The sequence below is a fragment of the Ursus maritimus genome, unplaced genomic scaffold (assembly GCF_017311325.1).
Source record: "Ursus maritimus isolate PB19 unplaced genomic scaffold, ASM1731132v1 scaffold_19, whole genome shotgun sequence".
NCBI lineage: Eukaryota > Metazoa > Chordata > Mammalia > Carnivora > Ursidae > Ursus > Ursus maritimus.
In genome coordinates, this window is record NW_024424341.1 from 14398315 (window position 1) to 14410502 (window position 12188).

At 52.9% G+C, this 12188-nt stretch overlaps 1 protein-coding gene across 2 annotated transcripts; it reads left to right on the forward strand.

Moving 5' to 3' along the window:
- The first annotated feature begins 1108 nt into the window (after positions 1–1108).
- On the forward strand, positions 1109–6884 carry CCL22 (C-C motif chemokine ligand 22). Of its 2 annotated transcripts, XM_008702601.2 has the most exons (3): positions 1109–1390; positions 2611–2734; positions 5270–6884. In XM_008702601.2, exons 1-3 carry the CDS (start codon positions 1318–1320, stop codon positions 5352–5354), a joined length of 282 nt encoding a protein of 93 aa, XP_008700823.1. In that variant the 5' UTR covers positions 1109–1317; the 3' UTR covers positions 5355–6884. The 2 variants fall into 2 exon arrangements, with proteins under 2 accessions (XP_008700823.1, XP_008700822.1); XM_008702600.2 differs by lacking the exon at positions 1109–1390 and having other exon boundaries at positions 2354–2734.
- The last annotated feature ends 5304 nt before the right edge of the window (positions 6885–12188 follow it).

A 12188-nucleotide genomic window follows, 5' to 3' on the forward strand; every position in this document is an offset into this window, starting at 1 on the left:
TGTACCCCACTCTTGGTAGACACTGGGAATGCCAAGACAGATATAAGCAGACCCTTGTCTTCCAGGAGCGTGGAGTTTGGCTTCTGGGAAGGGGTCTGAGAAAGAGAAAACCTGACATAGTCTGCTCAGGGTCATGTTCTAGGTCACCCCACAGAACTTTTAAGTCCTGAGGGGGTGTGCTTACCTAGAAGATGACATTTCAAATGGCTCTTGATGCATGAGTAAGAGTTTATGTGGTAGAGAAGTAGAAAGGGCATTGATGGCCAAGGACGGGCTGCAGAGCTCTTTGAGGAAGTGTGAGGAATGTGGCGTGACCCCTCAGAGGAGAGAGACCAGTGTGGGAGGGAGCATGTCTGGGAAGGAGGCCTTGAAGGCCACAGTTAGGAGCTTGGGCTCTGCCCCCAGGCCAAAGGGCCACAGCAGGGCTCTGAAGCAGGAGAGAGGCCTGTGCAGCTTTGAATCTGGGCCGCTCTGGCTGCTGTGGCGTGGAGCAAGGGGACCGAGGGCCAGCGTCGGAGCCTGGGGTGGAGGTGGCTGGACTGGGCAGAGACAATGGGGATGGAAGGGAGGGGAAAGATCCAAGAGAAATGTAGAAAGTAGAGTCAGCAGAATATGGTGAGAGATTGAGAAGGGGGTGGATGAGGAAGAGACTGGAGACAGCTGGGAAGGAAGAACAGGCAGGAGGGAAATGTGTGGAAGCTCTTTGCAACTGTTGAGGGGATCATGCATTGGCCCAAGTTGGGATTTGGGGAGAAGCAGTAGAAGATGCTGGTGGGGGGCACAGAAACCAGCCCAACGGGTTCTCAGGACTCTCCTTTTGAAGAGAGATCGGCGATGAAGATTATCGAGGCTACTAGGTGAGGGTTTAGGACTGGTCAGTCCCTGTCCACATCCTCACTGCCTTACGAACAACCACTGAGGTAAACAGGGAGGGCTGTGAAACCATCTCCCCCATTTCCAGACGGGCAAACTGATTCCCAGAGACATCCAGTGACATGGTGAAGGCCATCCAGTCAGTCGACCCTGGGGAGCACAGGCCTCTAAGAAGCCCAGCTCATGGGGGATTTTGCAAGTCTCTTGAGACTCAGAGGGGAGGACAGGGTGGGGGTCCCCTCTGAGCTGTTCCCAGCCACAGAGAATTTCCTTTTATTTGGAGGAAGCGGGAGTTCTTCTTTCATAATGTGAATGTCAGAGATTCTGAGCCCACCAGTGACTAAGAGCGTCTGAGGCCTGTGGGTGTAGCAAGTGTTTAAATACCAGACCTTCCTGTCATCCGGTGATTACAGACACCTGAGCTGGGACACAAAGGACAACAGCATGGCCAGCCTGAAGACTCCGCTCCTGGCTGCCCTTGTCTTCCTTGCTCTGATACTTCAAGCAACTGAGGCAGGTAAGGCTGGGGAGAGGGAGGACTCCCTGCAAAGGCCAGGGTCAGACACTGCGGTGTCTTCCTCATGAAGCAGGAAGAGCACTGGACTGAGAGCAGGTGACTCCCGTTTGCTGCTGGCTCTGGGCTAGTCAGGGTGCTTCTCTGGGCCTCAGTTTATACATCTGTGAAATGGGTAGTCTCAAAGGCTCAGAGTCTAGGATCCGTCTCAGCTGGGTTGGGGGACTGGGGGGGCATGGCCTGGGTCCTCTACTCCAGAGAGCTCAAGCATAGGACCCTTGGGGTGTGGAGAAGGAGCCGCCAAAGGGGGCCATCTGGGGTGGGAAAAGGCAGGAGCTGGGGTAAGGGATATTCCCTTGGAAAGCTGGTCCTGCTCTCCTACCATCTTGTGTTTGCTCCCAGGCCTGCCCTCAACACGGGGTCTCTACCTTCTCTTCTCTGTCACAGTGTACATCCTCCTGCCCCATGTTGGGTCGGGCATGAGCACTGGACTGGGAGACAGGCAGCTAGGAACAATAGTTACTCAGTTTTGGGGGTTCCTGGGAGCTTTTCTTGCACTAAAGGCTCCATCGATTTGGTACTATTATCACCCCTTTGGTCGGAGGAGGCAAGTGGGCCTCAGTGATATGGTGTGACTTGCCCAGGGTGGCCTGGTGCCTCGGGGCAGAGCCGGACTCGAACCCAGGTCTGCACGACTGAACTCTGCCTGAGCCCTTATCCTGACTCTCCAGAGTCATGCTGTGTGACTCTGGGCAAGACCTCCCCCTCTCTGGACCTCAGCCGCCCCATGTGCACCACGAAGGTTCGAGTAGGTGTGAGCTGCAGCCGACTTCTGGGATGGCCTCGGGACTCATCCAAACACACGTCTGACTCAGCGGGGCTGGGGCTGGGCGCCCAGCGTTTTGGACAAGCTCCTGGTCATGTTGACGGTGCCGGTCCATGGGCCTCACCTTGGCTAGCTGGGGCTCCCTCCTGGGCAGAGTCTCGGGTCCCACCTAGAAGCCTAGCGCTTCACTGATTCTCAGTCCCTGAGTCCCTCCCTCCCTGGCTGACCCACCCGGCCCTTCGTGCTCCTCAGAGACCCTGCTGGTGGGGACTCTGAGGGCCCCGAGTCCTCCAGACACCAACCTTCCACATGAGAACAGAAGTGCTGGCTGGGAGGTTGGGGCCAAGGGTGAGGTGTCTGTGCCCAGCTTGTGATTCTTCTGAGCGCCCCCCCACAGGTCCTTACGGCGCCAACGTGGAGGACAGCATCTGCTGCCGGGACTACTTCCGTCACCCTCTGCCCCTGCGCATGCTGAAGTTTTTCTACTGGACCTCGGACTCGTGCCGGCGGCCCGGCGTGGTGTGAGTGCGGCGCTGGGAGGCACGGCCTGGGGGGCAGGTGGGAGTGGGCAGACCCGGGGCTCCGAGCGGTGCAACGGGCCTGCATCCTTGGAGGCGCTTGGCCGTGCTTGGAGAAATCCTGTGGTCATTCAGCAAAGACCACGGGGCGCGTCCTGGGGGCCGGGCGGCGCGGGCCCAGGCCGCGGAGCTGAATGAGCCGGGCACCGGTGCGGGGCGACGCGCTGGGGTGCACGTGGGCAGCGGGAGCTGGAGCGCGGGGAGCGGGGTGCCGGCGGCGGGCCCAAGCCTCTGAGTCAGCAGCCATGCGCCCATCGAGGCATCTGGAATCCTCCCCGGCGCCCTGGGAGTTATTTGAGACAGCCCATTCTTCCCCGGAGAGTACGGAGCTGCCAGAGAGTGTGTCCCACGGCCAGGCAGCCAGGAGCGACTCTGAGCATTCCGGTGTGAACTCGGGTCACCCGCGTAGCCTTCCTACGAGGACTGCGAGCCTTTGCATTTTGCAGATGGAAGAACAGGTGCGGGGTGGGTGGGGGCGGTAGAGGGAGTAGTGATTTGCCCGAGGCTGCGCTGCTGGAACCGTCCCTGTTCAGGGATTTCTCCTGAGGCTTTTGTCCTCCTTTGCCCCTTTCCCTTCAGGTCTGGCTTCCTCTTCCTTGGCCTGGAACCCCGGGCCCACGCCTGCCACTGGCCAGGTGACACGGCTTGTCCCTGGGCAGCCCCTCCAGACTGCCGCCTGCCAACCCGCTCAGTTTGGGGGGGGGGGGAGTCTGGGGCCTCAGGACCCCCTTTGGGCTCCATCATCTTCTTATCTTCCTCCTCCATACTTTTCTTGCATCGCTCACAGCAGTCTGTGGGTGAATAACAAAGAGGGCCGAAGTGGGTTTGTGTCGCTTCAATGCTGAGCCTCAGTTTCCCCATCAGTATAACAGTAGTGATCACATTTATTTATTTATCTGTCTAGCTATCTATTTATTTATTTTTAGAGATTTAGCTTTTTTTTTTTTTTAAGATTTGACTTTTAAGTAATCTCTACACCCAACGTGGGGCTCAAACTCACAAACCCGAGATCAAGAGTCGCACGCTCCACCCACTGAGCCAGCCAGGCCCCCTCCTTCATTTATTTTTATTTATCAAATCTGTAAAGAGTGCTTGCTAAATGCTAGGCACTGCTTAAACACTTCATAAATTTGAACTCACTTAATCCTTGAAACAACCCTACGTTGTAGGTACTGTTATGGTCCCCTTTCGCCGGGTGAGGCAAGGGGCACGGAGAGGGTATGGAACCTCTCGGGCGGCACAGGGCACGGTAGTAGGAAATGCCCGGTGCCTGGCGGTTAATAGTTGCTCAGTAAAAGACAGCACACGAGATTATCGGATTTTGAGCCAGAAGGGACTCTAGAAAGAATGCGTCTTGACGAATGGGGAGATGGAGGTTCAAAGAGGGCTCAGTCTTGCCCAGTGTCACACAGCAGCCGGGGCAAGCTGCCCACATGGCCAAGATCAACATTGCTTCCTTCTTTGTTTTTTCTGTTCATTGGTTGTCTGTGGCGTGGGGGCAGGTCAGGGGAGTAAGGGGAGCCTGGAGCTTCCAGGCCCCTGTGACAGGCTCTTGAGAGGCAGGAAGGGAGTCAGGCTGCACGGATGTCCCTGACTTCCAGCCAGCTTTAAGTCCATTTCTGCCAACAGTGGCTGAGGCAGGGTGCCCCAAGGGCCTGGCCTCGTACTTACCACACCTTGGACAAGGGTGGGAGACTTAGCCCGCGATTGCTGTGTGATCTTGGACCAGTGCCTACCTCTCTTCTCTGTGCTTGGGGCCCCCAGAGGGGCACAGTGAATCAGACCTTTCCAGCTCTGGCACTCGGGCAAGCTGCTTTACCCCTTTGGGCCTCACTTTCCTCACCTAGGAAATGGGTAGAATAACAGAGTCTCATAGGATTTATTAAGAAAATCATTGTTAAAAGTTCAGGCCAGCTCCTGGCGCAGTTACAGAGCAATACTCTCTGCCGGCACTGCTCTGAGCCCTTCAGCCTATAGAAACTCATCTAATCTTCATTCAAATCCTATGAGGTTGGACCACGGTTACCATCCCCATTGTACAGGTGGGGAAACAGCAATGGCAGAGCAAGGATTTTAACCCCGATGAGCTGACTCCAAATTTCACGCTCTTGGCTACTACCCAATATTCTCTCCCCCAAGGCGATGTCAGCAATGGTCATGAGACTCCTGGGCATTTTATTCCCTGGCCTGACCTGGCACTCAAGCCTGGGGCTGAGGGACTGAGAGTCCAGGAAGTCCTAGCTTCTTCTCCCCCACTCCCCCTGCAGAAGTGTGTTTACATGCAGCAAGGGCCTGATAAATGTTGAACCACACATAGCAGGTACTCCTGCACGGGGCAGGTGCCCCATAAATGCTGAGCCAGTCTGTATGGTGGGCATCTTTGCATACAGTAAGTGACTCATAAATGCTAAGCTTCCAGAGAAGGGATGTGGCATCTTTGCTGCGTGCTAATACTCCCTTATTCCCTCCTCCTTCCAGCTTCCTAACTGTCAAGGACCGGGAGATCTGTGCTGACCCCAGAATGCCCTGGGTGAAGAAGATTCTCCAGAAACTGGACCAATGAGGGAGGGCCCTGCCCTGATGACCATGGCCTTGGCTCCTCCAGGAAGGCTCACAGAGCCACACCTCCCGGCCATTACAGCTGCCCTCCAGCACAAGCCTGTGCCAACGAATCTCTCCGCCATCTTTCATCTCTGTCCCTGAAGCTGTCACCCTCAGACGAGCCTCCAAACTGTCACTCATCTCCCCTCTTATCCCTCCAGTCCATCCTCTGCCCCGCCATAGCCAGAGAGGCCACAGTCCTGCTCAGTTACTCCCTGGCTCCCCATCGCCCCAGGCTGAGGTGAAACTTGGGAGCCTGGCACTCCTGTCTCCCGCCCTGCTTCACTTCCCTTTACGCATGTTGGACTCCAGCTCCCTGTTCTCCAAACTCACGCCGTACAATCCACTTCCAGGTCTTTCTCCAGCTGCTCCTGATGCCCAGGATGTCTCCCCATCACCTGTGCATGTCCAACCCTCCCAGCCCTCCAAGGCATTGCTCAGCCCAAGCAACCAGTTTTATTTTTCAGATGTCCCCTGACCCTCTGCCCCCTCTTAACAGCCCTGATCACAGCCTGGCCAGAATTCTCAGGACTTGGGGGCTTGTCCTCCAGCCCCACTGGCTGGACCAAGGTCCCACACCTGAGTTACTTTGTCTCCTGGCCTCTAACACAGAGCGCAGAGTGCAGGGCCTGGCTCAGAATCAGGGCTCAATGAATGGTTACAGTATCAATAAAAGTAATGTTCCTCTCCCAGCCCCCACCCCTGAAAGACCCTCACACATCAATACAGAGACCCAAGTTCATTTAGAAAGCAGCCAGCTGAGTCAATTGTGAAGCCTCAAATTTGCCCAGATTCACCTCTCTTCCCCATTTTACTTATGTTTTGGGTCTCTTTACTCTTCTTGTTTCCCTCTGGTCTTAACTGCTCCTCCAACCTTCAACCTCTTCAGAGTCCCCCACTTTCCCTTCTCCTTTCCCAAATAACCAGTAACCAAATTTTCACTATGGTGTGAATGACTTCCCTTGGCTTTGTATTAACAAGGTCTGGCTATATTTCTATAAGAAAAGTGGGCAAATGCTTAAGAGGCCAAGTAGACAAATGGAAGAATTTTGGGAACTGTGTGGGAGGGGGACAAGGTGGAGATCTTCTGGCCCTGGGAGTGTGGGGGGCATAGCTGAATGAAGGAGCCTCGGGTGAAGATTGTTCTCGGGTGGCAGGGATTTGGGGCTTATCTGCACTTCCTTGTGGACCATAGACTCACCAGGCAAGAGAAATAAACTTTATACGTGCTTGTTTCTTTCTGAGGGGCCTGGCAGTGCAACAGGGTGCTCATTGCTCTGGGATTCTGAGACCATTGGACTTCTCTGAGCCTCACTTGAGTGAGAATACCATCTTCTGGGGTGGCTGTGGGGCTTAGGTCCAAGACATGGGGAATAAAACTCCTCCCTGGATGTTAACCTGCCCACTGCCCATGCATAGGGCCTCCAAGCATCCTGGGATTTCCCCTCCCCTCCTGTCCTGCCGTGTCACTCCGGCCTTCTTAAAAAAATAAATCCTCTAAAACAGCGTCTGCTTGGTTCCTTGGCATTTGCTGTCCCAGTAAGAGGGGGCGACGGTGCCCCTCTCTTCCAATGGGGAAGCCCTCGACTTTACTGACGTGTGAGCTGGCCTGCCCAAGGCCAGCCTGTGAGGCAGTGGGGAGCCAGGACATGAGGACCCAGGCATTTGTCCACCAGGCCTGGCTCCTGCCAAACCTCTTGTCAGGAGGATCTGATGAAATCACTCATTCAGTCCCCGCGTCTCGAGTTTTAGGCGGCATATTCATTCATTCATTCAGTCAGTCACTGATTCAATAGCCCAACCTCAACCTTCCCACTTCAAGTGTCCACGCAGAGGAGAAGGAGAGTGTATTAGTCAGGAAAGGCTGCCTCCTGCAGCAAACAGCTCCAACATCTCAGTGGCTCAGTTCCATTCAAGCTCTTTTCTTCTCGCGTGACATCGATCCTGGTCTGTGGGTGACCTTCCACATGGTCATTCAGGGACCCAGACTCCTTCCTTCTCATGGTCCCGCCCTCCTCCAGGACCTGGACTCCTCTCCAGGAGAATGACACTGGTGGGAACCAGGCCGGGAAGCGGGGCTCCTGGCTTCTGTCCCCCTGCTGTTGGCAGAGCTCAGTCACGTGGCCACCCTGACCACAAGGGATGCCGGGAAGTACAGCTGTGAGGGAGTGAGTATGGGAGCATCTAGTTCATGTGCTGAAAGCCTCTGAACTCTCAAATGGGCCCGCTTTCCTGGAGTTCTGGATGTAGCTCTTTCTACCAAAACAACAGAAAAGGACTCCTCCATCCTTGGCGACATTATTATGTCAGTTTAAACATCGCTCCCCAGACATCTTAGCACCAGTGGCCATTGCTCTCCTTTAGATCTGGCTCTCATGGTGGAATTTCCAGGGCAGTGGCTTCAGACACCAAGTGCACTATTCTGGGAGGCAGGGAGAAGCATCGGGAAGGGCATGTGTCATGGATTCAGACAATCCTAGGAACTCTCACTGACTGGTGTCTAGAGCAAGCTGCTTGGTCCCTGTGAGCCCCAATTTCTCCCTCCGTGAACAGAGGGCAATAAAAACAGCTATCAGTGCACGAGGTTGTGTGAATCCAAGACAGACAGCCTAATAACAAAATGGACAGAGGCTTGACTATGTATTTCTCCGAAGAAGATATTCAAATGGTCAACGAGCTCCTGCGAAGATGTCCAACATCCCTCATCATCAGGAAAATGCAAACCAAAACCACAAGGAGATAATACCTCACACCCATTAGGACGGCTATGATAAAAAGACAAACAATAGAGCACGACTCTTTTGTAAAAATTTATTATTTTTTAAAGATTTTATTTATTTATTTGACAGAGATAGGGACAGCCAGTGAGAGAGGGAACACAAGTAGGGGGAGTGGGAGAGGAAGAAGCAGGCTCCCAGCGGAGGAGCCTGATGTGGGGCTCGATCCCAGAACACTGGGATCACGCCCTGAGCTGAAGGCAGACGCTTAACCGCTGTGCCACCCAGGCGCCCCGTAAAATTTATTTATTTTTATTTAAATTCAGTGAACTTATAACGTATTATTGGTTTCAGGAGCATGACTCTTGATCTCGGCTGTAAGTTCAAGTCCCACGTTGGGTGTAGAGATTACTTAAAAATACAATCTTAAAAAAAAAAAAAGATGAACAAGATTGGTGAGGGTTTGGAGAAATGGTAATCCTTGTGCACTGGCGGTGAGAGTGTAAAATGGAGCAGTCACTGTGGAAAACAGGAGGGCAGTTCCTCAGAAAAATCGAACATGGAATGACCGTGTGATCCAGGAGTCCCACTTCTGGGGACAGACACAAAGGAACTGAAGGCAGGGACTTGACGAAATGCTTGTACATCCGTGTTCACAGCTGCATTCTCCACAATCACCGAAAGGTGGAAAGAGCCCGAGTGTCTGACTGGTGAGCGGAGAGACACATGCGGTGCCCACACACAACGGAATATTGTTCAGCCTTGAAAAGGAAAGAAAGGCTGGCACTTGCTACAACACGGAGGAACCTCGAGGACGTGATGGTAAGTGAAATAAGCCAGTCACAGACATACAAATATTGCCTGATTCCTAGAGGAGGGAAACGCAGGCGACAGAACGTGGACTGGTGGTTGCCGGGGGTGGGGGAGGAGGAAGTGGGAGTTAATTGTTTGATGGGTCCCACGGTTCAGTGTGGCAAGATGATAAAGTTCTAAAGATGGATGATGGGGATGGCTGCACGACGCTGTGAATGTGTTTAATGTCACCGAACTGAACATTTGGAAATGGTTAAAAAGGTCAATTTCATGATATGGAGATTTTACCGCAGTATAACAGAGGCTGTGGCCAGCCAGGGGCACAGATGGGGGGAAGGGCCCAGTGCATGTGAGCAACAATTCTTACGGACCCAAAGAGGTGAGCTGAGCAGAGTCAGGTGAGGCGGGGAAGAATTAGGCAGGACTGTCCCCCAGGGGCCATCTCACTGGCCACCCTGTCCCTCCTACCATCCTGGGTCCCCACAGGAGTGTCCCTGGCGCCCCGCCCTGCTTCCCACAGCTGTTTCTGTTCTGCTTCGGGGGCTAGGGGAGTCCCTCGTGTCCTGCAAGAATATGCAGGCTTGCCTGCTCCCTGGGGCACCCAGGCGGGCTGGCAGATGGCCCGAGGAAGGTGTGGGCCGAGATGCGCCAACCAGTCCTCTCCGCTAACCGCCTGACGAAACCCTTTGTCCTGCCACCGAGGGCCGTTCTGATTGTGGCTCTGGTGATTCCTCAGCTTGGAACCCCCCAGCTCCCCTTTGCCCCTGAACAGGACTCTCGTTCCTCACTGCAGCTTCCAGGTGTCCAATGGCAGCCTTCCTCAGAGCCCATGGCACCGGACCATCCCCCATTCCCTTTTTACCTTGGGTAGGTGTGCCGTCTGCCTGGAATAGTATGTCCAAATCCGGCCCGTCTGCACAGGGCGGGTCACTTACAGATCGCAAAGGGGCTGGCACCTCTCCAGCCAGAGATCTAGGGTTGGTGGCCCATCAGTCCACCATGAGCAGTGGGGCAACCTGTCCGCCGGGGTGGCTGTAAGTGGCACATTGAAGTCCACGGTATTACTCATACCAGATTCTTGCCAAGAATACGGAGCCGGGTTCTAACTGAGTCTATAGCTCCAAGTCCGGTTTACAGGAAGAGCGCAGGTCAGGGGAATGAATTAGATGACATCACGAGGAATCCATGTAGATACATGAAGAACGAGAACAGTGTATAAGACAACTGTCTTTTCCTAGGACTTAGATCTCTTCTGCTGTGCTGTATTATCTTCAATAAACCTTGGACAAAAAAAAAAAGGACAACAGTCTTGAAACTCTTCAGAAAGTCAGTGCCATGAAAACTGAGCAGGGGGTCTGCTGTAGACTAAAAAGAAATGTCATCTGCAAGGCATAAACCTAGACTGGATCCTGGTCCAGAAAATAAAAGTAAAGGGGCGCCTGGGTGGCACAGCGGTTAAGCGTCTGCCTTCGGCTCAGGGCGTGATCCTGGCGTTATGGGATCGAGCCCCACATCCGGCTCCTCCGCTGTGAGCCTGCTTCTTCCTCTCCCACTCCCCCTGCTTGTGTTCCCTCTCTCGCTGGCTGTCTCTATTTCTGTCGAATAAATAAATAAAATCTTTAAAAAAAAAGAAAATAAAAGTAAGAGAGAAGGAGGGAAGGAGGAAGGGAAGGAGGAGGGGACAAAGAAAAAAAGAAAGAAAGAGGAAGGAAGGTGAAGCTATAACATACATCCTGGGGACAGTGGAGAAATTTGATTATTAATTGAATAATACATGACATATAGGGATTCTTGTTAATTTTGTTAGGTGGGATAATAGTATATTTATGTAATTCAGTGCATTTTTATACTATGGAGATGCATGCTGAAGGCTTTAGGGGCAAAGTTTCAGACATCCATAATTTACTTTGAAATGGCTTGGCAAAAAAAAAACCAAAACAAAACCAAGAAACAATGAAGCAAATATGGGAAAATGCTAATCATTGAATTTAGGTGCCAGAGATATGAAAGGTCTTTGTTGCATTCCTTCTTCTTTATTGTTTATAATTTTTTAAAATTTATTTTTATTTTTAAATTTTTTTTGAGAGAGAGAGGATGCGCACATGAGCAGGGAGGGAGGGGCAGAGGGAGACAGACAGAATCTCAAGCAGGCTCCCGAAAGAGGGGTCAGTCTCAGGACCCTGAGATCATGACCTGAGCCGAAATCAAGAGTTGGACGCTTAACTGACTGAGCCACCCAGACACCTCTGTTCAGAATTTTCATAACAATAGCGTAAAAGAAACAAAGCAAAAGCCTGCCCCTTTTCTCGATTTAANTATTGTCTTTCATTCCTGCTTTCCTTGATTCCTGGACAAGCATAAGGGCCTCTCTCCCTCTCCCAGGCCCACAGCCTTGGAGTCTATGGTAGGACTTCTCTCTCCTATTGAGCTGGGGCTCCTTGGAGCAAGAACCGGCGTATTTGCCGTTGGGTCCCCAGTCCCATCACAGGGCCAGGCACACAGCGGGGCTTATGGGCAAACACTCAGGGCTCGTGTGTGCCAGGCGCTGTGAAAGTCGTTCGTTTCATGAACTCCCCCAACGAGTGAGTTGGTGAAGTGGCTATTAGCATCCCATTCTACAGATGGGGAAGCCGAGGCCCCGAGAGGTTAAGTAACTTGCTAAAGGTGATTCTTCTAAGTGGTGGAGTCACGTTTGCCTCCAGGTCTTGGCCGATCTGAAAGCCTAGTTTCTGTGTCCAAACTGACTCATTCAAACTCCGTCCTTAATGCCTTGATAAGACAGGTGGAGCTGACCATTCCGATTTTGTGGGGGGAGGAGCTGGGCCGGAAGACGGTATGGGCTATTCCCAAGGAACAGGAAAAGTGGAGCTGTACTTTGTGTTTTGACACCTTCTGGGGGTCAACTCACTTCATTCTCAGCCGTCCTCACAGTGGGGCTGGAGGGAGGTGGTGTAGCCTATGGGTCATGAGCTCAGACTCCAAGGCCAGCGGGCCAGGGCAATCCAGGCTCCCCCATGTCTTGGCTGGTGACCCTTAGAAAATTACTTAAGTCTTGCATTCCTCAGTTTCCCCATCCATAAAACAGACAATGATAGTGGTGTTCTACTCACACGCCGGGTCATGGTGACCAGAGTTAATCATACGACACACTTAAAATAGTGCCTGTCTCAGAGAAAGTGTGAACTCAGAGAGGTAGGGAAGCTGCCCAAGGTCACACAGTAGGCTCAGAGCCAAGACCATTGGATTCCAGAGCCCCTGCTTTCTAA

Coding starts and splice junctions, on each gene's coding strand:
- CCL22 (XM_008702600.2), top strand. CDS start 2,523: ATGAGAACAGAAGTGCTGGCTGGGAGGTTGGGGCCAAGGGTGAGGTGT. Junction 2,735..5,269: donor TGCCGGCGGCCCGGCGTGGT/GTGAGTGCGGCG, acceptor TCCTCCTTCCAG/CTTCCTAACTGTCAAGGACC.